General features: G+C 48.9%; 1 protein-coding gene across 2 annotated transcripts in view; it reads left to right on the top strand.

Annotated features, from left to right (window-relative positions):
• The window catches only part of LOC147466147 (putative receptor-like serine/threonine-protein kinase At5g57670), a 56,640-nt gene that overhangs the window by 9,480 nt on the left and 21,252 nt on the right, over positions 1-25,908 (top strand). For both annotated transcript variants that reach the window (XM_086524388.1, XM_086524395.1), the window contains exon 5: positions 25,129-25,208. In XM_086524388.1, coding sequence (XP_086380514.1) covers positions 25,129-25,208 — 80 coding nt within the window. The remainder of the gene's footprint in view (positions 1-25,128; positions 25,209-25,908) is intronic.

Raw genomic sequence — 25,908 nt, 5'->3', positions numbered from 1 at the left:
GAGGCGGTCCAGACACCATAAAAAGAAGAAGACGTTCAAAGCTGGATATGAAGATGTTAAATTTGAATGTTAAAATGGAAAGAGGATTGATACGAAGGCTCTCGCTTTTATTTGACAATTCAAGGCGGCCTTTGCAAAATGTAATTTCTCAGAGCTCAAAACTATGCCATGTTAGCATGTCTGAAAGATATGGCTAGCAACTGGTAGCTTACCACAATTCTGGAAAAACGCCAACCCAAAGACAGGGAGGAGTCCAAAAAGGAGTTCTACTCTCTGTTCCTTCTCCCTAACTTTGCCGACAATGTGAAGAAAGAATGGGATCGGCTCTCCCAAAGAGGGAACGAAGTTGTGTTCGACTACGTCACTACGTCGACAAACTATAGGCAGTCCTACTCAAGGTCACTCCTTTTATGAAAGTCTTTGATGAAGAGAAGATGCGCAACTTTGAAGCTTGTCTCCAGCGAGTACTTCAAAAAGCATGAAATTGTACTCACGAAACACTTTAGAAATTTTGATGCAGTCCGCCCTCATAGCCGGTAACTTGTATTCGAAAGGAACTCCTTGTAAACAGGAGTTTAGTACCTTTCATGCAAAGCAGAAGACTCTCACTACGGAGGCTCTACACGAAAGCGGCCTTTAGATCAGCCCATAGGCCCAGAAAAGAAGCTAAAGGATGTGAAGAAGAGCAAATTTCTCACTTCCTCTCAATTGAAGGTCTACATGGAAGAGGACAACTGTTTCTATTGTGGGGAGAAAGGCCACAAGAAACCAGACTTAAGAAAGATTCTCCTCCTAATGCATCAAATTCAGCACCTGATGTAGCCAACACCAGGAAGGAGAAAGGAAAAAGGCAGCTACTCAAAGGGTGGGGCAGCTTGAATGGACAAAGAGTACTGATCTTGTTTGATCTAGGCTCCATCGACAATTTCATTTCATTGGACACCTTAGAATCTCTTGGACTCACTCCCGAGAGATTGGGAACTTCAATCAGTTCAGGATCAGCCTTTGCTAACTCAAATGAACCAGTTCCACGCCCAAAACTCACGGGTACAATGGGGGTGTCGAGGCTCAAATGTGCAGGGATGGTGCAGATTTGCAGTGCATGGACTCAAGATTCGAGACGCAAGACCTTGACCATACAAAGTAGATGATGATGATCAAGATGATAATGATGATCGAATGTCACGATTGGAACCGACCACACTATGTACCCCCTCAAGAGCCACCAACGACTAGCAAAATATCCCAATCCAGCTAAGCCTATCTCCAAATTGCGGTGGTGGTGATTTGGCCACGGTGTCCACTAAGAGAACAGTGAAACAAGTAGCCCACTCCGATCGAAGGTTGATGTGTGGAGAAGATGTTGAGTTCCTAGGAGGAAGGTAACAATGAGGAAATGTAGATATTTGCAGAAGATGATGAAGTATGGGCAGCTCTCCACAATGGAGTAGGTGGTACAAAAAGCAACTGAAGAAGGCCCCAGTTTGCAACCAAATCCCCAAAAGACAAAAAAGTTAGGTGCGAAGGGGCTTTAGCACACACAAGGAAAAGGAAAATAGGGTATAGGCAAATATGGTATAGGAGTGGGGGGAAAAGCAAATGGGGGGAGGCTAGCACACATGGGTATAGTAGTGAGGGGGAAAGGTAACTAGGGAAGGGCTAGGGGCGAGGGGAAGGTGGAGAGGGGTGAGGGGAGAGAGCTCAGAGAGGGGGTTAGGTAGGGGCGAGGAGAGAGGGGCGGCAGGGCATTAGGGGCAAGGTAGGCTAAGGGGTGGGTAGGGACGTTTGAGAGGGGGTGGGTAGCGACGAGGGGTGAGGGTGGCTGGGTAGGCTCGAGGTTGGCTAGGGGTTGGGTAGGGGCGAGCTAGGGGGTGGGTAGGGACGAGGGAGGTTGGGTAGGGGTGAGATAGGCTAGGGGGTGGATAGAGGCGAGCTAGGGGGTTGGTAGGGACGAGGGGTGAGGGGGGTGGGAGGGACGAGCTAGGGGGTGGGTAGGGGCGGGGGGTGAGGGGGTGGGTAGGGGCAAGCTAGGGGGTGGGTAGGGATGAGGGGTTGGGTAGGGACGAGGGGTGAGGGAGGTTGGGTAGGGGTGGATAGGGGCGAGCTAGGGGGTTGGTAGGGACGAGGGGTGAGGGGGGTGGGAGGGGCGAGCTAGGGGGTGGGTAAGGGCGGGGGGTGAGAGGGGCTAGGTAGGGGCAAGCTAGGGGGTGGGTAGGGATGAGGGGTTGGGTAGGGGCGAGGTAGGCTAGGGGGTGGGTAGGGGCAAGCTAAGGGGTGGGTAGGGACGAGGGGTGGGGGGGTTGGGGGGGGGGGGGTGTTTGGGTAGGGGCGAACTAGGGGGTGGGTAGGGACGAGGGGTGAGTGGGGGTGGGTAGGGGCGAGGTAGGCTAGGGGTTGGGTAGGAGTGAGGGGGTAGGGACGAGTGAAGAGGTAGGGGCGAGGAGAGAAAGAGGGAAAACATTTCATGGATGAAGCTTAAGCTAACCTGTTCCAGGATTTGCATCGTTGTGGCCTGTGCAAGAAAACCCCATGTAGAGTCCAAACAGGAGGATTTGCGAGTTGTTCAATCACTTGGTTTGCCAGCAGTTTGACAAGCCAATCTTTTGCAGAATCAACAGTCCATGAATCTTCTATCAATTCAAAAGATGCGAACCTTCTCTTCTAGTATTGATGAAGATTTCTTTGTAGATGGAGACGTTGTCGCTTCTTGGAGCATAGAGACAACATGAGCTGGGGTTGATTAGTATTGGAACCTGCATCTTGTAGCCGTTCTTGTGGAAGCTCATCAAAGTTTAGTTCATCAGACTCAGAGGAGATCTTTGGCTTGGATGGAATGTCAGACACAGGGGGGGCTGGGGGAAGGGGTGAGGTGTGGGTGAACTCCTGTAAAGGAGATATCTTTGCCTTTCTATGGTCCTTGGGAGGCTCACTAAGTTTAAAGGTTTCTACTAAGGGGCCATCTGAGCTATCAACCTCTATCACCTCCACACTTGGTTGCCCAGGTGGCTCATTGGGCTCAATTACGGTAGAGAAATTGGAAAAGGGTGTGACCTCGGGCAAAGATTAAATAGAGACCCCATAACAAGGCATAGACTTGGTAGCTTCCAACCACTCTAACAGATCTTCTTCTGAATCGTCAGGTGGAGTAGGTTGTTCCATTTCAGGGTTGGATTCCATTGACAAAGAATTATGCTGCACTACTGGATCCATGCCTCCTTCAAGTCGAATGGGTTTTATTGGGGAGCCAGGAGTATGTATCCACATTGCGTCATTTCCCCAATCATGAAGTGCTTTAGTGTGTGCAACCATGGTCTATCGATGAGCAAAGGAAACCCTCCGTCAACCTGGGGAAGACGAACAACAACGAAATCCAAGCTAAAGGTGAAGTTTTGTACTTGCAGAGGCACCTTGTCCACTATACCCAATGGGTAGAATATTCTCTGGTCGGCTAGTGTAACTGTGAAGGGAACATGTCGAGTAGGTTGTACACCTAAAGCCAACATAGTGAACTCGGGCATCGGGTTGATGCTTGATCCACCATCCACTATCACTCTTGAGAATTGCCGCCCCAAGATGGACATTGTGAGACGAGGGCTTCTACAATCAGTGAGGGGAGCAGCGGGATAGGAAATCATATAGGACTCTGATGGTTGCAGTGGGAGGTGCCTGCCACTAGGACCTGCTCCAGGGTAAAGCGATTGAATAACTGTAAGGGTGTCACTTTGAAAAGTTGCATCTAGCCGCAACATGTTATAGAGCAACACTTGTTGGAAGGTGTTCTTCAAGATTGTCTCTGCTGTAAGCTTTGCTTTCTCTACCAGTGGTTTTTGTGGTACCTTGATCTTTCCAAGAAAGCTTCATCAATACCAGAGAGCAGAGATGGGGATCCTTGCTTGGCACTAGGAGATGGCTTGTCGACAGCTGGAAGCGGGATATCCACGGGTGGGAGAATGTGTGGGGGAGTTGAACTTGCTGGAATGTTAAGACCGATAGCTACCCTCTGGGCCTGCTGAGTGAGGACACCCGTGGCTCCTCTAACAATTGTAGCTTGTCTTGAGGGGCAACCACATGGGCAGAAGGTGGTGGTTGAGGGATGGTGCTAACTGCTATCAGATTGATTTTGGGAAAGGTAAACTCATTTTGGCTTTGACTTAGGCTCGAAGACGTGGATGCACGAAGTTTGGGACAATCCTTATTGTAGTGATCCTTAGCTTCAGGGCAATGACGGCACGGCAAGGAGGAGACCCTTCTGGCAGGGGGAATTTGCTTTGGTAATGTCCTTATTCGCCGCATCTGTAGCACAAAATAGAGCGATTCGATGGGCGAGTCGAAGGGGGCGGTGGTCCTTGCTCCTGGTGCATGGAGGTTGAGGTGGAGGCGCAGAAGCTTTGAGGGGCTGAGGGAGCATTCGCATGATAAAAGCTCTGAGAGGGAAAGGGGCTCTGCATACCTTGCATAGGAGGGGCTTTCAACAAAGGTGGCATGTGGCTTGGATGACCATAGGGGAAAACCATGTTGGATGCAGGTGCTGACCTTGTTGAAGAGTAGGACAAAGACTTTACTGTGTTTGTCGCAATCCCTTGAGTTCGTAGTAATCCTTGTCCTCATTTCCAAACTTTTGACAGAAGTGGCAATAAGCCCAAAGGGGACATTCATGTGGAGGGTGCCCTTGCAAGCGGCATGAGCTACACCTGACCACAACCTTAGACTCTTGCCGAGTCCGGAGCTCTTCTAGCTCGCGCTTGATCTAGTCCAAAGCCTCTTGATGAGGAGGATTCTCTTGTCGAAGAGAGAATGATCTCTCCTCTTGAAGAGCTCGTTGTAACATTAGGGTTCAAGTTCCCTGCGTAAGGAAATCAAAGGATCAGAAGGACTTTCAAAAAATACTGAGGTGGTCTCTACCTGAGGGGAGTTGGTGAACAGCTTCCGAGCCCCTTCTATCCTAGTAGTAGCCACGACAAACTCCTCCAGAGTGGCGTCAGGTCCGAGACTCTCTCGGAATTTTTGCTGAGAAGTTTTGGGAAGAGCCTTCTCCACCCACTTCTTAACCTTAAATTCACGTGGTTGCTGAGGAAGCTTAGCCACCAGAGACTTGGCTCTGGTCATGACTCTTGCAAAAGTCTTGTTTGGCTGGAGCATCAGGTTGGCCAACTCATCCAGAACCTTCTCCAGGAAGTCCCTTGGTCTGAAAGCTCCGCAAAACTGTTGTCGCAATGTGGCCCAAGTCGTAAAGTGGTTCTATGCAAGCTGACTGTACCATTTGTCTGCTAAGCCATTCAAGGTGGATGGGAAGAGTATTATGTATGTGTCTTATGTGTTGAGGCCACGACCCTTGTAGAGGTATACAAATCCCCAAGCATGGTCGTCAGCATCCTTTGTGAGAGAGACCTTTGAAAGTCGGGAACTTGATGTTCACCTTAGCCAGAACGCTTGTCAGCTCTTCCATGGCTACCTGCTTCGGAGCCTGTTTCTCAAGAGGTTGCTGTAACAAAGGTCTCACATGCCGCTTGCAGTCCCAAATCTCGTGCATTCAAGAGTGGGCTAGTCTAAGGAAAGAACCATTGGAACTCTTTGGGGATAGCTATCAACTGTGTTGCATCCCTCGTTGAGCTCATTAATGCTTGCTAGGTTTCCTTCTCCATCTATACCAAGCTCTCATCAAGAAACACACTCTTTGGAATCTTATGTTTGGCATGCTTCGTTCACTCCATCCTCAATCACAAACATCATTGATACATGATCTAAGGAGGGGCATGCTAGGATTGCCATGGAGCCCCACTCGCAACAAGGGGATCACCTAAAGAGATTCTACTAGTGCGAGAAAGGTCAATACCCCCCTGAGCGACGAGCCAAGCAAGAATACTCCAGAATTCCTTCTGGTGGCACAAAAGCCTCATGCTATAGCCTACTGAACATTGTTCAACCGTGGAACCATACATAACCTCTTCCACTTCGCCAACTCAGTGCCATGTAGAATCATGTGGCTCTCCCTAATTGTTTCAGATTGGTCCGCAAGCATGTTGAAGTTCCACCATCGCACTAGTGTGTAACCGGCCCGTAGGGCGATAGGCTTTGGCTTTCACCCAAAATTCGTTACTTTAGACACACATAGAGAGCACTTTAGAAAGGTAACCTCCGACGGGTATTAACACTTATGCACACACACAGCTCGGAAGCTAGAATGCTCCAAGCAGACGCCAACAACCTGTAGGCCCCAAAATTGCCGCCCCTTTCGGTATTTCTTTGTACTTTAAGAGGGTAGATTACAAAGAAGAGTTCCAGGAATTCTTTACCTGTATCCAGCTAGATACTACCTGTTTTGGCAAAATTTTGGCAGCATAACAGACCCAAAAATTACCCGAAACCAATTCCCCTTCTAGAACTCACTTCCACTGGCATAAACCCTTTGATTTCTGCTCAAAAACCGGTTTTGGTGTCCGTATGGCTGAAAAACAGTCAAAATATAGTACATAACCAGCACTGAAATTGCACCTGTACGGTGAGGTTATCACCCTCACCGGTGCCTGCTTTTGGAGTAGCAACTAGCTACTCCTGTTCCTGCTCAAAGAGTCTCTTGCCTTAGCACAAAAGCATGAAACCACACAGCTGTACATCAATCAAATGAAGGCCCTCTTGTGGGGCATCACATAACTGCAGGTAGGGGAGAGAGAAAGCAGTGTGTAGTGTGCAGTTCATCACTCCTAGCACCACATTGTACATAGAATGGAAAGCATGTACTCCATAGCTTTTCACATGTGACAGGAAGTTGCAAAATGAGCCTCCTAGCTATAAATTCAGTGCCACTTCTCCTTGCATGAGGAAAGTGCACAGAAATGTGCCACTTGGCGCGTTTACAGGCCATTTCCCGTTTTGGGGTTGCCGCCTAAAAATCTCCCGATTGGTTGTCCATTTGACTTCGCGATAGAGTTCTAAAATGTTCCCCTTGTCATTCAGAAAGTAATGATGCGAACACATTTCATGGCCCAAAATAGCAGTTCCCTAATTTTTAGGGGATGCTTCCGTTCGGCTCCCACTGGTGTTTTGGCCATTTGGGACCGCATCCAAAAATGCAATGTGGCCCAACTGTCGGGTACTTTCCTTTGGTGACCCACCTTGGCTTTATGCCTTTATTGAGTTCACTTCCTAGTATCCACCAACTTGCTAAGTGCGACAGGGGGACCTACATGATCTTGAACTGAGCCTAGACATCCTCTTACTATACGAATTCCAGTGCCGACGAACTTCCCGTCTGCGGGTTAAACTACCGTTCACATTGGCCATACAATGTCCGACCATTTGCAAATTCAAAAAGAGGGTCTCAAAAATAAAACAAAAATCATTGGAAAGAAACCAACAACTAAGGTTGGCAATTGCCACGTCCTCGTGACATAGTTAACAGATACCCCCCTCTGGAAATCGCAAACGTCCTCGATTGCATACCATAAATATACGCCATTGATGATCTTGTGTTGTTAGCACTCTTTTATCATCGCATGTATCCGCAACAAAGGTCGTAACACATAGACACAAATGACTTAATGAGACCTTCATACTTTTGTCATTTCCATCTATTACATTGAATTCATATGTACATTTGATGTGCTAGCCCTATCATTACCCATCCTTTGCACACGTTGGGTAGGGGCATAAGTAGGTTGTAACCCAAAGTCTTCAAGGTAAAGCTACAATACATTTGGTGACTCTGACAGTTCACGCTCTTCCATCCACTTTGCATCCATAGGCGGATAGTTCTTGAACTTCACCAAGCAGCGTTTTGCAACTTGTCCTTCAACTTTTCTGTCCTTACGTGCCAAAACTTGCTCAGGTACCAGGATCTCATCAAGTTCCTCAACTTCTGGCTGATCCTCATTTGGCATATCTTTTGGCACATCACCCACGAAGGGTCTTAGAAGACTCACGTGAAACACATTATGAATCTTCCATGCATCAAGAAATTTCAGCTCGTAAGCCACATCACTGATCTTGTCAAGCACTTGAAAAGGTTCATAGTAATGCATGCTGAGCTAAGGAAACAACCGTTCCTTGCCCTTCATCTTCTTTAATCTTGCCTTTCGAACCTTAACATAACCCAATCACCAGGTGATAACAGTAATTCACGAGGTAACGATCAACAATTTTTTTTTGCTTTGCGCAAGTCTTCTCCAAGGCAACTTTAATTTTCTTATACATTTTATCCATGTTCTCAACATATCGATCTGCCTCAAAAATCTTGTCCTTTGTATGCAAAATGGGAGGAACTTTTTTGCCGCCTTCAACAATCTCAAATGGTGCCTCGCCAGTCGATGAATGCATCGTATTGTTGTATGCCCTGTTCCCACTTGCCCTTATTATCTGACACATAGCATTTCAGCATATCTAAGACATTAGAATTAGCCTTTTCTGGCTGCACATTAGTTTGTGGATGAACGAAGACGAGAACTTGAGCGTAGTGTCCATGTTCTCAAACAATCCTCTCCAGAACAAACTGGTCATGTGAGAATCACGATCACTGACAATCGATTGTGGCATACCATGGTACTTAAACACATTGTACATGAACAAGCGTGCCATCTGATCAGATTTTATCTTCTTCCTAACATGGATAAAATGGGCCTGCTTGCTGAATCTGCAGATAATGGTCCATATACCATCATTCCCTGTTGGCGTTCTTGGAAGATCAAAGATAAAGCCCATAGCAATGCTTTCCCATGGTTTATCCGGAATCGGCAGTGGTTGTAACAACCTTTGTGCCTTTTGCCTGTCAAACTTGACCTTTTGGCAAATTATGCATGCTCGCACAAAGGCATCCACATCTCTCCTCAAGGCAGGCCAATAGAAGAATGTCTCTACTGCTTTAACTGTCGCATCAATACCTAGATGCCCTGCATACGGTGGGACATGACTCTCTTCCATGACCTTATGTCGCAATGGCCTAGTGACACAGTCTGCCATGCATCATCATAAAACCTTCTCTGAGGAGGTAGTGCTCATGATGTTGCCCCTTTTGAAACTGTTCAAAGATTCTTGCAAAATCTTCATCAGTAGCATATTGTTCCTTCATGTCATCCAACTCATGATGGTAAGGAATTGACACAGCTGAATTTTGTGGCTTCCTTGATAACGCATCAGCCACAACATTCTTCTTGCCTTCCATGTGCATAATCTTGAAGTGGAACATAGAAAGAATGTTTGTCCATCTCATATGCTTTTCGGATAACTTTGACTGTGTCAAGAAGTATCGCAAGGTCTGATGGTTTGTCTGGACAACAAAATTAGCACCTAAAAGGTAGGGCTTCCAACTAGAAAGCGCATGAATCACGGCCAAGAGCTCTTTTTCATAGACTTCCATAGTCTTCCCTGGCCCTTGCAAAATTCGTCTTTCATAAGCTAGTACCCGTCCATTTTTCATTAGCATTGCTCCGAATCCCGATGCTACTGCCACACGCGTCACACTAGAGCACAAATGACTTCCTAAGATCTGGCAAAACAATTACTGGATCTAAGGTCAACTTTTCCTTTAAGAGACTAAAAGCTGAAATCTCTTTTTGGGTCCATCTGAAAGTGACCTCTTTCTTTTGCAAAGTGTGAAGAGGTGATGCTATCTCTGGAAAATTCTTGATAAACCTTCTATAGTAGGAACACAATCCCAAGAAGCTTCTGACATCGTGCACAGTCTTCAAGTCTGGCCATGTCTTAAGAGTTTCGACCTTTGCGGAATCCATTCTGACACCATCCTATGAGACTTTGTGACGAAGAACGTGGATCTCTTCCAGGAAGAATTCACTTTTCTTAGGATTGACAAGTAGCCGGTGATTGCGCAGCTCTTCGAACACAATGGTCAAGTGATGCCTATGCTCCTCTTCATTCTTCAAATAGACTATCATGTCATTGAAGAACGTGCCAACAAACTGTTGATTCGCTTGCACAAGCTGTCACCAGGAGGTGTATTTTTCCTGTTGCCTTCCGTAAATAAATACTAGATATTTTTATTTATTTTATTTTTACTTGTTTTCCCCGGAACCCTTGAAAACGTTCAAGTGGACATTGTATGGCCAGTGTGAAACGGCTGTGGCCGAATAGGTTTCTCACAGTGGGAGTCTGGGTCGGTCAGTCTGGGACTGGTCGGGCCAGTTAGCACTGAATTCTGATGAGTATAAAAGCCTGTGTGCGCCAAATGAAGTCTGGGCCACTCGGAAAGTCACTTATAACTATATAAGTCAGTGGGAACTAGAAAATTAACTCAAAAGGGGCAAACTGGACACATGGCGGCTTCTGGGGAGTTTGCTACTTCCACCTGAAGAGGGGGCGCCCAATTTGAGAGGAGGCTGATTTTTGATTATAAGTGAGCTACAGTGTGTGTGTGTGAGTAGCGGGTGCAGGTCTACAGCTTTAATGGAAAGCTTGCCTTCTCCTCTGTCTCATGTCGCGCGATGATTTGCTCTCGTGCATCTCTCTCTCCCCTTTGGAACATATGGTAATGCCCCACTAGATGGGCTATTCAGTTGAACATGTACAGTTCTGGGGGTTTATGCGCGTTTGCCAAGGCAAGAGCCTTCTGAACAGGAACCGGATTAGCTAATTGCTAATCCCCCACAAGTACGCACAGTTCCATCGCGAAAGATTGCGAGTTCGGAGAGTTTTCTCGCGTGAAAACTCGTCCGATTCACAGGGGAACTGTCCCATTGCATGCGGGAGCCCTTGGGACAAGCGTAGGCGTGTTCGCTCTGCTAAAAACGATCCGAAACAGCGAATTACAGCCTGCTGTGTTTTTCTGCAGGTTTAGGGTTTCGCACCTAAACTGCAAGGGAACCCCGGGGGAGCCTCGTGAGAGCCTTGGGATGTGTGTACAGGCTTTTGGGCACCCGGCAGTGAAAAACAGGGAATTACAGCCTGCTGAATTTCTGTGACAGCTCACCAGAAAGCTTCGAGATAGCGAGGGAATCCGTCCTAGACATGTGCTTTTGACCTACAGGAGTTTTTGCGCCGTTATGTTGCCAAAATCAGGTCGAAAACCTGCGTTTTCAGCCCTCGCCAGGTTTGGACAGCTTTGTGAAAGCTTGTGCTAAGTGGTCGGATCGTCTACCTTAATTTGAATAAAGAAATACCGAAAGGGGCGCCAGTCTTTGGGGCCTACAGGGTGTCGGTTTCGTGTACGAAGTGACATTCTAGTCGCTAGACGCAACTGTGTTCTCTTCCCTTCTCAGTGCTCTGTGTAAAGTGAAGAGGTAATTGAAATAGTACCGCCCTCTACGTTGTGCAGGCCGGTTATATGGTTCCATCAACGGGATAGTCACTTTTTCTTCAAAAAGTGCAGCGTGGATTGTTGTGGGTGAAAGCAATACAGAGCTTGTCGTTATGGTAGAGAAGAGAGACCAAGTACCTGAAGAGGGATCTTCCTCACATGGCACGGAGAAAGTTCCTTCCAACTCTTCAAGAAGAGGACAGGTTGTTTAGAACTCAACTGCGTTGCTGCATGGACATGTTTCAGCAGTTGGCTAACAAACCAAGGATGCAGGAGTTCTTACAAGCTCCGACACAGGGTTTTCAGCCTCCTACACAGGGCACGACTGAGCCGTTGCAGGAAAAGGAGATTTCCAATGCGCAGAGGACTCATGATGCTCGAGGGAAAGCCCATGTGGTTGAGCAACTAGCAGTGTCCAATGATCCAAAGCAACTTGCTTTAGCTGGACAGGAACCGTTTGTGAATGGTCAAGGGAGTAATGAACACGCTATGCGTCAGACACTTCCATTATCTAATACTTATCCTGGTTATTTTGGAGGTGGTTCAGTGTTTCAAGCTTATGGCTGGACCTTCCATAGGTTATATGCAAGGGAATGTGTTCGGGACAATGCAGACATGCATGGGTAACCCTATGTACGTGAACATGGGTGTCCAACCAGGTTTTCAGGGTGCCTATGGCCAGTTTCGAGTGCCTGGAACACAATTTGGTATGGCTGGTTTTTCGCAGCCATACGTACCAAATGCAGATACCACAGGTAAAACAGTTGATGCGAGTGTTGGAATGAACAATCATGGAGCACCCTTGTTACAGGCACCTGTTTATGATAATGTGGCTCCTTTGAGTCAGCTTAAGGATTACAAGGAAGGTGGGCAGGGAGTGAAGTTTGAAACTTTCAGAGGAACTGAGGATCAATTGAAGGCTTTGACCTTCATACAATAGTTCGATGCAGCTTATGCTGGAGGAAACTTCACGGAATCTTCAAAGATACGCAAGGCTGCCGCTTTCTTGAAAGGGAATGCGCTTCAATGGTGGACCGCATTGTTGAACCAGGTCAAGCCCCAACAACGTGGGTCCAATTCAAACAGCTTTTTGCGCGTGCATGGTTGACGAACACTTTTGAAGTGGATGTGATGACAGAAGGGCACGAGTTGAATGCTAAACAGTGTGCGAATCTGGAAGAGTACAATAAACAGTTTTGGGCCGCACTGTTGCCAGTCACCTCTTACAGGTTTGTGCCATTGTCAGAACAAATTGAGAAGTACTGTTGCGGATTGCCCAAAAAATCAGGGACTATTTCACAAAGACTACTGTCATGAATATGTTTCAGTTGATAGAGAATGCAAGAGTGGCCAGCAATCTGTCAAAGGGAGATTCAGATGGATTTAATAGCCACAAGAAAGGGTCCCAGGGCAAACAGTTTTCAGCCAAGGGCAATGTTGCAGCAAAGCCTTCTGAGCCTCCCACAAAGAAGCCCTCCACTGAAGAAGGTGATACGTCCAAGAAGCAGTCTAAGTCTTCTTCGGGACGAGGACAAGGACAAAAAAGGCTTTTTTCTGGCAAAACCTTTGAAGAAAGGAAAGCTCTTAGGGAGGCCAAGAAATGCTACATTTGTGAACAGGAAGGACATTTTGCAAATGAATGCCCACAGAAGAAGTCACAAGATAAGGATGACAAGTCAGACCATAAAGGGAAGAAGTCAAAGCCAAGTGCAAGGGAAGAAGTCAAAGCCAAGTGCAGGATTTGTTCCAGATTTGGTTGGAGACCAACCAAACACAGATGCCACGGAGCTGTGCAGAGCTTGGGGCAAAGTTAGAGACAAGACAGTGCTGGTTTTCTTTGATCCAGGAGCCCGTGCAAATTTCATATCACCAGAATTGGCATCAAAGTTGGGCATTCGTGCAGAGGAGATGGGTATGACAGGGGAAGCAGGTTTGGCATGCCCAGGTCATTCAGAGCCTGTTACTCCCATTTTGGGGAAGCTTCGTCTGCACATTCAGAGCTATGTGGATGCGGAAGAATTTCTTATTATGCCACTTGAGGGCTGTGATGTGTTACTGGGTATCCCATGGTGTTACAGGCTGCATGCTATGGTGGATACTTACAACAAAAAGATTACCCTTGTACATAGAGGAAAGACTCATTTCCTTGATGTAAAGCTTAAAGGCGAGTCTGTTCCAGTTGTTTTTGCTCCTGCTATTTCATCTGTAATAAAGAATCATCTTTCTGCGTACTTGATCTTTGCAAAAGTACCTCAAGTTGTATCTAATTTGTCTACCTTAGATAAAGACAGGTCAACTTTTTTGAGTGGTTTCAGTGATTGTTTTTCGGACACTTTGCCAGGGGAGTTACCTCCTGAGAGACCTGAGGATCATACCATAGATCTTGTACCAGGTTCTAGTCCACCGAATAGACCACCATACAGGATTAGTGCAGCCCAGCAGAAAGAGATTATGAGTCAGGTCAACGGGCTTTTAGAGAAGGGGCTGATTCAGCCTAGTTCATCCCCTTTTTGTTCGCCTGTACTCTTAGTGCAGAAGAAGGATGGTTCATGGCGCATGTGCATTGACTATCCCGCCTTGAATAAGATTGGCTTGAGGGAGCGTCATTGTTTACAAGAATAGACCTAAAGAGTGGGTATCATCAAATACGCATTAGGCCAGAAGATGTCCATAAGACTGCGTTCAGGACAAATTTGATCTCTATGAGTTTCTTGTTATGCCATTTGGTCTCACAAATGTTCCTGCCACGTTTAATAGAATGATGGACATAATTTTTAGACCACATAGAAACTTCGTGGGTACCTTCTTTGATGACATGATTGTCTATTCGAAGTCTGAAGAGGAGCATAGGGATCACTTGATTGCAGTTTTCAATGAGTTACGTACGAACAGGCTATTCATTAATGTGAAGAAGAGTGAATTCTTTTTGCAAGAGATTCACTTCCTTGGGCACATTGTTTCAAAGGATGGGGTACGCATGGATCCCGCTAAAGTGGAAGCAATTAGGTCATGGCCAGATTTGAAGTCCGTACATGACATTCGAAGCTTTCTAGGCTTATGTTCCTACTACAGGAGGTTCATCTGAAATTTTGCTGAGATTGCTTCTCCACTCCATGCACTACAAGGAAAAGGAGTTACTTTCAAGTGGACAGCCAAGGAAATTTTAGTGTTCAAACACTTGAAAGAGAAGCTGACTTCAGATCCGGTAATCATTTTGCCAGATCTTTCAAAACCTTTTGTGGTTCAGTGTGATGCGTGTGGCCATAGTCTTGGTGCAGTTCTAATGCAGAATGGCCGAGTAGTCGCATATGAGAGTAGAATTCTTTTGAAGACTGAAAGAAACTTGCAAGTCTATGAGAAAGAATTGCTGGCAGTAATTCATGCTCTCACTAGTTGGAAACACTATCTACTAGGGGCTGATTTTGTTGTCCAAATGGATCATCAAACATTGCGATATTTTCTCACACAGACGAAGTTGTCTGAGAAGCAAACATCTTGTCAATGTTCCATTTTCAGATTGTGCATGTGCAAGGGAAAAAGAACGTGGTGGCTGATGCGTTGTCACGAAAGCCCCAAATTTCAGCAGTGTCAATTCCGTACCATTGTGAACTAGACGAAATGAAGACACAATATGCTGAAGATTCAGATTTTGCAAAGGATCTATGACCAGCTTGTTGATGGGCAACATTATGAGCACTATATGCTTAAGAATGACTTTCTCATGATGCATGGAAAGTTATGCGTTACCAAACGGTTACGGCCAAAGATTTTGATGGAAAGTCATGCTCCACCCTATGCTGGGCATCGTGGAATTGATGCGACAGTGAAAGGGGTTGAGGCATTCTTCTATTGGCCAGCTTTGCATCAAGATGTTGACACATTTGTAAGATCATGCTTAGTATGCCAAAAAGTCAAATTTGATAGACAAAAGAAACCGGGATTGTTGCAGCCATTGTCGATCCCAGATAGGCCATGGGAAAGCATAGCAATGGACTTTATCTTTGATCTTCCAAGGATGCAAACAGGCAATGATGGGATTTGGACCATTATTTGTAGGTTCAGTAAGCAGGCCCATTTCATTCCTGTGAGGAAGAAGATAAAGCCAGAACACATGGTCAAGATATTCATGAGCAATATCTTTAAATACCACGGGATGCCTCAGTCAATTGTTAGTGACAGGGATCCACGTATGACGAGTCTTTTCTGGAAGGCATTGTTTGAGAACATGGGCACTACGCTAAAGTTCTCTTCTTCGTTTTATCCGCAAACTGATGGACAGTCAGAAGAGGCAAATTCTATTGTCCTGGACCTGCTCAAATGTTCTGTGTCAGAGCACAAGGCAACTTGGAAACACCATCTTCCATTGGTTGAATATGCTTACAATAACATTGTGCATACGTCAACAGGTAAGGCACCATTTGAGATAGTGGAAGGAGGGAAGAAAGTCCCGCCCATTTTGCAGACTAAGGACAAGATTTTTGAGGCAGACAAGTATGTGCAAGATATGGATGAAACATACAGGAAGATAAAGATTGCTCTTGAGAAGACTCAGGCTAAACAAAAGAATGCTGTTGATCGTCACCGTCGTGAACTTGTATTTTCACTTGGTGATTGGGTGCTTTTGCGCTTTGAAAAGGCCAGGTTAAGGAAAAGGAAAGGCAAGGAACGCTTGTTTCCTAAGCTCAGTATGCGATATTATGGTCCTTTTCAGATTTCAGAAAAGATCAACGATGTAGCTTACAGGTTAAAGCTACCAGAAGGCTGGAAAATACATAATGCTTTTCATGTCAGCCTTCTAAGACCCTTTGTTGGTGATGTGCCAGAGAATATGCTTGATGAGGGACAACCCGAAGTGGAAGAATTGGATGAAATCCTTGTTCCTGAACAGATATTGGCACATAAAGAAAGAAAGGTTAGAGGAAAGGTTGCAAGACGCTATTTGGTGAAGTTCAATAACTATCCATCGTTGGATGCCAAATGGATGGAAGAGTCTGAATTGCTTGATTCACCTCAGCTATTGCAATTGTATCTTGAAGCCTTTCAGATGGAACCCACAATGACTTGATGTAGACTTTTTGGAGCAAGGCAAGAGCATGGTTCATGATGCTCAAGAGAGTAGTTAAGCAATTGTATCTACTCTTTCCATACAGAATTTAGCTAGAGAAGTTTGTGCTTCAGAGTACACTAGAAGGCTTCTATGCTTGATATATGTGTCGTAGCCAGGTTGGTGCGATTGTTTAATCGTCCAACGCTACATTTCCGGAAGCATGTATATCTTGGATTCCCATCATAGAATATATGTGATATCAGGAGATACTGCATGTATTATTGGCATGCAAGCGAGGTCGCTTGCAGTATTTCAAGGGTGGGGTGTGTCACCAGGAGGTGTATTTTTTTTTTTCCGAGAAAAAGATCCTTCTATTAGTTAATGAAAACTGCCCATAGGGCTACAACCTCCTCTGCAAGAGAGGGCTACAACAAGCATGATGGGGAGACTCTCCCAATGAAAAAACAGCATATATACAATGAGGCTAAATCAAGAGATGGGAGGAGGGAAGAGCCACACAGGTGGACAGTAGTGCCATCTGAGCACCCCCTGGACTATGGTGTAGAAAGGCCCAGGGCGCCAAAGTCGAAGGAAAGCCTCGCGGCGCTCTTGCATGCGGTCGGAGCTGCCCTGTAGTCCCTCAAGCTGTCCTCTGAGAGTATGGATCAGCTCTAGCCAAAAGTCACGAACAGTGTCTCTGCTAGTGGCACAGGGCGAGCCTCAAAGATGCGGAAACAGCGGGCCCGCTAGATGAACCAAAGTGTCAGGCCACTGATGAGCTCCCAACACTCCTCTCTCTCACTGCACCACTCCTGTGGAGTAAGCTCTGTAGCAGGTTGGAGTGTAGGACGTCCCCTCTGCATCACTATCATCCTGCTGGTGGAAGATAGCTCAAACTGAAGTGCCGGGCCCGTGAGGGTGGACCAAGCCGCTGCCCCCCAAGTATACTGTCGAGCCGTGGAGAGAGCAGGCATCAGCCGAAGAACTCGTAGCCACACCTGCTGGGCTGAGGGACAGTCCCAAAGACAGTGACGCTGACTCTCACCAAATGGTCACAAGCTGCACATGTGGCCGAGAGACCACTATGCACTAGCCAGCTCCCTACTGTTGTGGCTCTGTGTGCGACCAGCCCACTGAAACAAGGTGACTCGCCTCGGCTGTCTGGAGTCCCACAACCTCTCCCAAAAGTCTGCCAAGAACTCGACGGTGAGACCCTCCTCCTGCCAATGACGTGCTGCAGCGGGGAGGGCCTCTTTGTGTGCTGCTAGTATGTGCCGTCCAAGCCGAACAGTATACTGAAAGAAGGGGACTCCTGGGTGGTCTGCAGAAGAGAAGGAGTCCCTCCATAGCCACTCACCAGGATCCCACTGTACTCGTGCTAGTGGACAGCACTCCCAAGCCCAAAGCCTCCAGTGGCCAGTCTCAAGAGCTGCTGGGTCAGGGTCTATGACGCAAGTCCTCCCACAGATGCCCACAACTCCGATCCTCTGAAAACAGCACTCTGCTACCTGCGGGGCCTCTACTGCAACTCGCTGTAGTCGTCCCCCACCCTGAAGCTCGAAGAACAGGGCTGGGACAGTCTCTTAGCAGGCCCTGATTGAAATGAGAACCTCCAATCGTGTGAAGGCTCCCATCCACCGGGGTGCTACTGGCTCGAGAGACGTGAGCCACTCAGCTGGAACTGACTCTGAGATGTTCTGACACATGCTCTGCACCCCTCTCATGCCCTGCAGCTGGAAACCCTGTACCTCCTCTGACAAACCTGTGAACTCTAGCTAGTCACCTAGAGAGCGCACTGGGCCTGCTGCCATGGGACCCTAGGAAACATGAGGTCGACTACCAACCAAGTGGCCTCTCTGAGTGCTAACCATGGGGTTCCAGACGAGGGGCTTCCGTAGGCGCTCCTCCGTGCACATCGGTTGCCACTGCTCCAGGCCATGCCGTAGGAGCTCCCAAGAACAAAGCAAACTCACAGCGAAATGGTCGTCCAGTCTCCTGCTCAAACCAACTCGGCGCATCTCTGTAAAGATCCATTTGGTCGAAGGTTGCCAAGGGCCTCCTGACTGAGGCACCCTGGCACGAAGCCTCTGCAACAAGAACTCCTTCCAGGGCTCCTCACCTGGAAGAAGTCCTCTGACTATGAACTTCCCTAGAAGGGCTCTGCTCTGCTATGCTGGATCAATGATCCCAAGCCCTCCCTGAGAACAAGGAAGCGTGATGACCGACCAAGCCACCTTGGCTCGGGCCATCTGAGTGTCATGTCCTGACCAAAGGAAGTTCCTGATCAGCCTCTCTACCTGGCTGATACAAGAACTCGAGAAGATCCAGCAGGAGGTGATGTACCACATAGTCGCCAATAGCACCTGGTTGGCAACTACTACTCTAGCAGCCAGTGACAGACGTGATGAGCTCCAATGTAACAGCTTTCTCCTGATGGACAGGAGAAGAGGAGCAATCTACTGCTCGAGAGACAAGTCCAAACCAACCTATCAACCCAAGTATCGAACTGCAGTCCCTGGGGGAATCCACCTGAAACCCTCTCCTGGCATCCAATCTGGCATAGGGGCACTACCAACCGAGAAATCCACTGTCTTTCTCCAGTTGATCAGTGCGCCCGATGCACAATAGAAGGTCTCCGAAGCCTGCTCACATCTGTGAAGGTTGGCCTCCTGGCCATCTAAGTACAAGGCTGAGTCATCGGCAAACTCAGCGTCCAATAACTCCTCTCCCCGAATAGGGAGTGCTAAGCCCCGAAGACCAACCTGTTGTGACACCAAAAATCTGCTCATCGCCTCCGCATAGAACAGAAAGAGAAAGGGGGCAAGAGGGCAGCCCTGTCTAATTGAGCGTGTGAGCATGAAGCGCGCACCTCTCCCCCCTGCCAAAAGCACCGGACTGTGAGCCTGTCTCTACAAAGCTGACACCCCTCTGATCCAAGCATCTGAGAAGCCCATCCCGTGAAGAGTGCCCTCTAGAAAGTCCCAGTCAACTCGGTCGTAGGCCTTCTCAAAATCGAGAAGAAGAATCACAAGGTCCTCACCACGGAGCCGTGCCAGGGCAGAAGCCTCCCAGAAAGTAAAGATGTTGTCAAGGATACTGCGTTCCTTCACAAAACCTGTCTGAGTCCCATGTATAAGGCTCTCTAAAAGTGGCTGAATCCTCAAACTCAGAGTCTTGGCAAGAATGTTGTAGGCTGAGTTAAGGATGGTGATGGGGCGCCATTGACGAATCTCATCCAAGGAGCCACCCTCCTTGGGAATGAGGTAGATCAGGCCCTCATTCATGCTGTCAGGCATCACTCCTGTGTGCAAAATGTACTGAACAACACTACAAAGATCTGGGCCAAGCAGGTCCCACTACTCCAAGAAAAAGCTGGGAGTCAACCCATCCTCACCTGGACAGCTACCACGAGGAAGGGCCCTCAGAGCTGTGTGCAGCTCCTCAAGCTGAAGTGGCATCTCTAGCCTCTGGCGCATCTCCTCTGTCACAAGACATGGCATCTCTGCCCAAACCTGCTCCCTGCATGCATCCTGCCGCTGTGACTGAGGCTCAGCCGACAGTAACTCATGGTAGAAGTCAGTAGCGACTGCACGCATATCCTCGGGCTCACAAGCAACTGACCCATCGGGCCTCCTCAGCTGACTGACCTTGGCATGCGAATGCCGAGGCCCCACTGTCTCAAAAAAAGTACCAGTCACTCTGTCACCCACCTGAGTCCACTGAGATGCCTATCGGTGGAAGGCAAACTCATGACGCCTCTCCTCTGTGCTAGCAAGCTCCTATCGAGCCTGCTGTAACTGCTCCTCCAACCATGGACTGTCTAGATGCTGCTCCTGCATCCTTTGCAGTGAAGCAATGCCCCGTCTGAGACGCTGCTCCGCCTCTCTCGCTGCAGCCCGGCGAGCCAGAGACTCCTGAAGAAAAAAGTGGCTAAGCTGAGCTAGGCCTGCGGCCACTCTGTCTGCAGGTGAATCCTGTCTGTCCATACCCTCTGTCGAAAGAGCCTCTACCCTCTCTCTGAGTGTTGAGTCCAACAAGACCCTCTCTGGGATGCGGAGCATCGTGCTCCCACTCCTCTGCTTGTCTGCCACTGTGAGGATCACTGGTGCATGGTCCGAGAAGGAAGTCCCTGCCAAGATGCCCACTGAACCCCCCAAGTCACTGAAGTGGTCACTAGTGTAGAAGCAATCTATCTGCGATAGATTCACTCCTCCCACTCTGCAGTCCGATCTAGAGAAGGCAAGACTGTCTGGGGGCCTCACAAAACCTGAGTGCTACCATGTATCCGAGACCCTCAAGGTCATACAAAACCTCTCCCAAGCAGCCAACTCGACTCCATGCACAGTAGCATGGCTGCCACCAATCCTATCAGAAGGGTCCTCCAACATGTTGAAGTCCCCTCCTATACACCAATGATCAGCCTGCGGCAAAGACTCAACAATCTGTGACCAAAACTCTGCACGAGCACTCGCCACATTGGGCGCATAGATGTTCAGGAAGCCCACAAGGCCACCCTGAACCTGCATAGTAATCCACTGAGCCCTGCCTGGCACAATAATCCCTCTGCCTACAATGGCCTGCTGCAATGAGTCTGCAATAGTCATACATACCCCTCCCTGGATGCCTCCAGGTCCAAAAGCAGCTGACCAAAAGGTATCATATCGTCCATGCAAAATCTGACCACAACGCCGAATGCGGCTCTCACACAGATGGTGCTCCTGAAGCATAAGGAGATCAATCTCTCCTCCCACAAGGCAACGCTGAAACTCCCGACGCAATCGGCCCCGCTGTCGAGGAAACTAGGGCCCACCTAGTCCCTACACGTTCCATGAGACGATCCTCACGGGGAGCGAGAGAGAACAGATGCTGCCGCAGCAGCAAGACGGGCTATCTTCAAGGCAGGCTTGGATGGGGAGTAATCCGCATCCAAGCGGCCTCTAGATAGGCGTGACTGCAGTGCGTGCCTAGCCCAAGCCCAAGCAGAGCGAGCCGTACGTAGCGCAACCTCCTCTGTCCAGGAGTCCTCATGAATGTATACATAGCAAGGCAAACACTGCGTATCAGCAAAGAAATACACCACAATGTGCCTACATCCTACTGAGTCTGGGGGTGTCACCGCAAACTTGGCCAATGGCCACAAAGTCTGCAGCATATCTATAACTCCAAGTTCTCCCATGTGGTGAGAGAACTCTAAAACCTGTGTATGCAACCATCCCACCACTAAGTCAAGGGACCACTCTGTCTCGGTCCTACCACAGAGGGGGAAGGAGAAACCAGCTGCTGAGTCCAGGGCCTCTGTCCCCCTAGCGGCGAGGAACAAAACATGGACTCTGAAACAGGCTGCCTCATGGTCTGCTGCGGAGTCGCCGAGAAAACGAGTGAACCCGTAGTCGAAGAAGTCCCAGCGGCGTCTGATGTCAATGCTCGTCAGCCCACGAGGGATGGCTGCAAGGGAGGATGTCTGAATCTGCAGAGGGGGCCGCAGGAAGGGCTGACCCTCTCGCGCTAGGCGACTCGTGGCAAAAGCGCTGCCAAGAGATCTTCTAGCCGCCGGAGAGGGACCAGTCGCCTGAGCCGACTGAGGAACTGGAGCAGGAGGAGGAGAGGGAGCTGGGGCGAGAGGAGGAGAAGAGGGGTGGGATGGGGCGACAGAGGTAGAGGGGCGGGGTGGAGAGGCGACGGGACCAGCAGGCGGGGAGGATGAGGCAAAGGGAGGGAACTCTGGGGGGGGTGCGGCTGTCGAGGGAGAAGCGGAGGTGGAGGCTGGCGTAGGGATCTCCTCCTGCTCAAGAGGACCAAAACGGTTCCCCGTGGGAACCCACTGCAGCTGAGCCGGCACCTGAGAGCCACTCTGAGTGCGAGGCTGTCACTGTGGCCCCTGGCGTCGGTGACCACGGGCCTGCTGCCACCCCTCCTCCGCTGGAGCCCCAGGCTCGGAGGGTGGCTCTGCATCTGTACGCTGTGCCGCTGGCTGTGGCTGCGGACCAGCCCTGACAGGCTGGGGCTGAGGTTGTGGTGCAGGTCGCGGCCTCCTCCGTTGACAGGCCTTCGCTAGATGGCCCATCTGGCGGCAAATTAAGCATTGGTTCGGGAGGCCCGAGTACTCCACACTCTGTCGAAACCAACCCCCACTCACCCGAGATAGAAGGATAACCTTCGGGAGTGTGTGGGTATCTCTAACCAAAACTCGAACTGAGGGAATGCCAGCCGCCTTGGCAGCTACTGATGCTGCCGTGCGAGGTGTCTCCAGGACAGTCCCAATGGCGGAACCGATCCTGGAAAGAAGTGGTAGGTACTCCCTCCGTAAACCCGGAAAGCAGACTGAGATGGGTATGTCTGCCTCCTCTACTAGAACATCCGAAGCTGGGTCAAAACCATGTCGCCACTGTCGAAAGTGGGCACGTGAGGCTCGGATGGCCAGTGGACTCATAGCTATGACCTTGGACGCCATCTCGGAGGACTCAAACTCGATCTGATAGTAGCCCCGTCCGAGAATCTGGACATCCAAAATCTTTCCCACCTCTGCGAGAAGGCGGGCCTGGAGAAGGTCTCGCAGCTCTCCTCGGCTAGGTCGGGTGCCGAGAATCTTGCCGATGACCGAGGTCGCTTGCAATCGCTCTACCTCGGCGGCAAGGCTCGCTTGCTCTGTAGGCGATAGAGCAAGTTGAATGGTGGGCTCAGCGGGGTCGGGCGAGGGGGCTTCTAGCGAGTCCCTCTGTGGCGAAGCTGGAGCCTCCATCTGTGTCTACTGCTATGGCGTAAGAAGAGGACGACGGGAGGATGCTGCAAAAGGGCGCACCAACACTGCTCCAAGGAGTTGGAACAGTTGCCGAGAGTGCCGAATCTGCAGGGAGCAACCGAGCCGGAGGGCCCAAATTGATGGATGAACGGGCCGAGTCGGGGGGGGGGGGATAAAGCGGGTTGGGGCTGAGGGTTGAGGGCGTGCGGTGGCAGTAGGGGCTGAGGCTGAGGGCGTGCGGCGGTAGCAGGGGGCTGAGGGCGGGCGGAATGGCTAGAACAGGGCAGCGCGAGGGGGGGGCAGCGGGGGCAGAGGGCAGGTGGGAGGGGACAGGCAAGCGGGGGGACAGTGGGGGTTGAGGGCAGAGCGAGGGAGGGCAGCGGGCAGCACGCGAAGGGGGGGGGGGGAGGAGGCGAAGGTGATGGCGCAGCGGGAGAGCACAGCAGCAGCGAGCAACCGATTGTACCCTGTCTCAGATTTTTCACCAGGAGGTGTATTTTTCCTGTTGCCTTCCGTAAATAAGTACTAGATATTTTTATTTTTACTTGTTTTCCCCGGAACCCTTGAAAAGATGCAAGTGGACATTGCATGACCAGTGTGAAATGGCTGCGGCCGAATAGGTTTCTCATAGCGGGAGTCTGGGTCGGTTAGTCCAGGACTGGTCGGGCCAGTTAGCACTGAATTCTGATGAGTATGGAAGCCAGTGTGCGCCAAATGAAGTCTGGGCCACTCGGAAAGTCACTTATAACTTTATAAGTCAGTGGGAACTAGAAAATTAACTCAAAAGGGGCAAACTGGACACATGGCGGCTTCTGGGGAGTTTGCTACTTCCAACTGAAGAGGGGGCGCCCAATTTGAGAGAGGAGGCTGATTTTTGATCATAAGTGAGCTACAGTGTGTGTGAGTAGTGGGTGCAGGTCTATAGCTTTAATGGAAAGCTTGCCTTCTCCTCTGTCTCATGTAGCGCGATGATTTTCTCTCGTGCATCTCTCTCTCTCTCTCCTTTGGAACATATGGTAATGCTCCACTAGATGGGCTACTCAGTTGAACAAGTACAGTTCTGGGGGTTTATGCACGTTTGCCAAGGCAAGAGCCTTCTGAACAGGAACCGGATTAGCTAATTGCTAATCCCCCACAGGGACGCACAGTTCCATCGCGAAAGATTGCGAGTTCGGAGAGTTTTCTCGCGTGAAAACTCGTCCGATTCAGAGGGGAATTGTCCCATTGCGTGCAGGAGCCCTTGAGACACGCGTAGGCGTGTTCGCTCCGCTAAAACGATCCGAAACAGCGAATTACAGCCTGCTGTGTTTTTCTGCAGGTTTAGGGTTTCGCACCTAAACTGCAAGGGAGCCTCGGGGGAGCCTCGTGAGAGCCTTGGGATGTGTGTACAGGCTTTTGGGCACCCGGCAGTGAAAAACAGGGAATTACAGCCCGCTGAATTTCTGTGACAGCTCACCAGAAAGCTTCCAGATAGCGAGGGAATCCGTCCTAGACATGTGCTTTTGACCTACAGGAGTTTTTGCGCCGTTATGGTACCAAAATCAGGTCGAAAATCTGCGTTTTCAGCCCTCGCCAGGTTTGGATAGCTTTGTGAAAGCTTGTGCTAAGTGGTCGGATCGTCTACCTTAATTTGAATAAAGAAATACCGAAAGGGGCGCACGCAACTGTGTTCTCTTTCCTTCTCAGTGCTCTGTGTAAAGTTAACAGGTAATTGAAATAGTACCGCCCTCTACGTTGTACAGGACGGTTATACAAGCTTCTAGAAGAGGGAGCGCACAAGTGGGAGGGAAGGGCCTTAGAGTGTAGAATGAGAGGAAGCAGTGAGCTGGGGGAGGGTGTGTGGGGGGGCTGGGAGAGTGGCTACAGGTGAGGGGAGGAGGAGCTTTGAGCGGAAGAAGGTCAACGATTGGTGGGAAGGTGGGGAGGGCTGAAGTGAGGGGGTAGAAGATAGTCGTAGAGCAGTAGCAAGCTCAGCATTTTACCTTTAAGCTACCTTAACTTAAATTTATATTAGTGTTTTACTTTAATCATAGGTAATCTTAATTTGTATTTTGCAAGTACAGCTTTCCCACTTTTATTTCTAACTTGCTTTTCATACAGATATCAGACTTTGGATTAGCGAAGTGGCTCCCAAAGGAATGGTCTCATCATTCGGTTTCTGCAGTAGAAGGAACATTTGGGTATGATCCTTACATAAGCATGATCCCCCCTGCTCTTTTCTTGCATGGTCATCCCTTTCTCTCTTTTCCATCTCATGTATCATGTGTCATGTACCTCAGCTCTCCAGGGACCATATGTTTTTCTTTTGTACTTTTTGTCCATCACTGATGGATGGTGGACACACACATGTACATCTGATTTGTCTCATAGGCCGACTTCAGCCTCTAATAGACATATAAGATCTCTCTCTCTCTCTCTCTCTCTCTCTCTCTCTCTCTCTCTCTCTCTCTCTCTCTCTCTGTTTTCGCAACCAAAAGGAGCTGATTTCTATCACTTGAAAAACCCTCAGAACACCCAAACGGAGCTGATTTTAAGTAAATTGATACAACTAAGCCGTAGGGGCATCAACTGAAAAAACTGTATAAACTGATAAAAGGCCAGGGGGAAAAAACCTTTTTTGAGGCCGCCAAAGGAAGTGAGAGGATGACAACTGCCCTTGAAAGATAGACACTTAACGTATTCTCTGCAGTTTTACTCCAAACTTGCAAAATGAACAGAATGTCAACAGCAATATCAGTGATAAATGATCTGCATAATTGCCATCATACGGTTGTACCATAAAGTACGATACAGTTTTTTCCAGAAAAAAACCTCTTTCCATTAAACAATCACCTTAAGCGCACAGACCCTAAGGTGAAATTACGTCAAAGTAATACAACA

The sequence above is a fragment of the Adiantum capillus-veneris genome, chromosome 1 (assembly GCF_014529385.1).
Source record: "Adiantum capillus-veneris isolate H3 chromosome 1, ASM1452938v2, whole genome shotgun sequence".
Classification (NCBI taxonomy): domain Eukaryota; kingdom Viridiplantae; phylum Streptophyta; class Polypodiopsida; order Polypodiales; family Pteridaceae; genus Adiantum; species Adiantum capillus-veneris.
The sequence above is the reverse complement of the archived record's forward strand: the minus strand, read 5'-3'. Positions and strand labels throughout refer to the sequence as shown.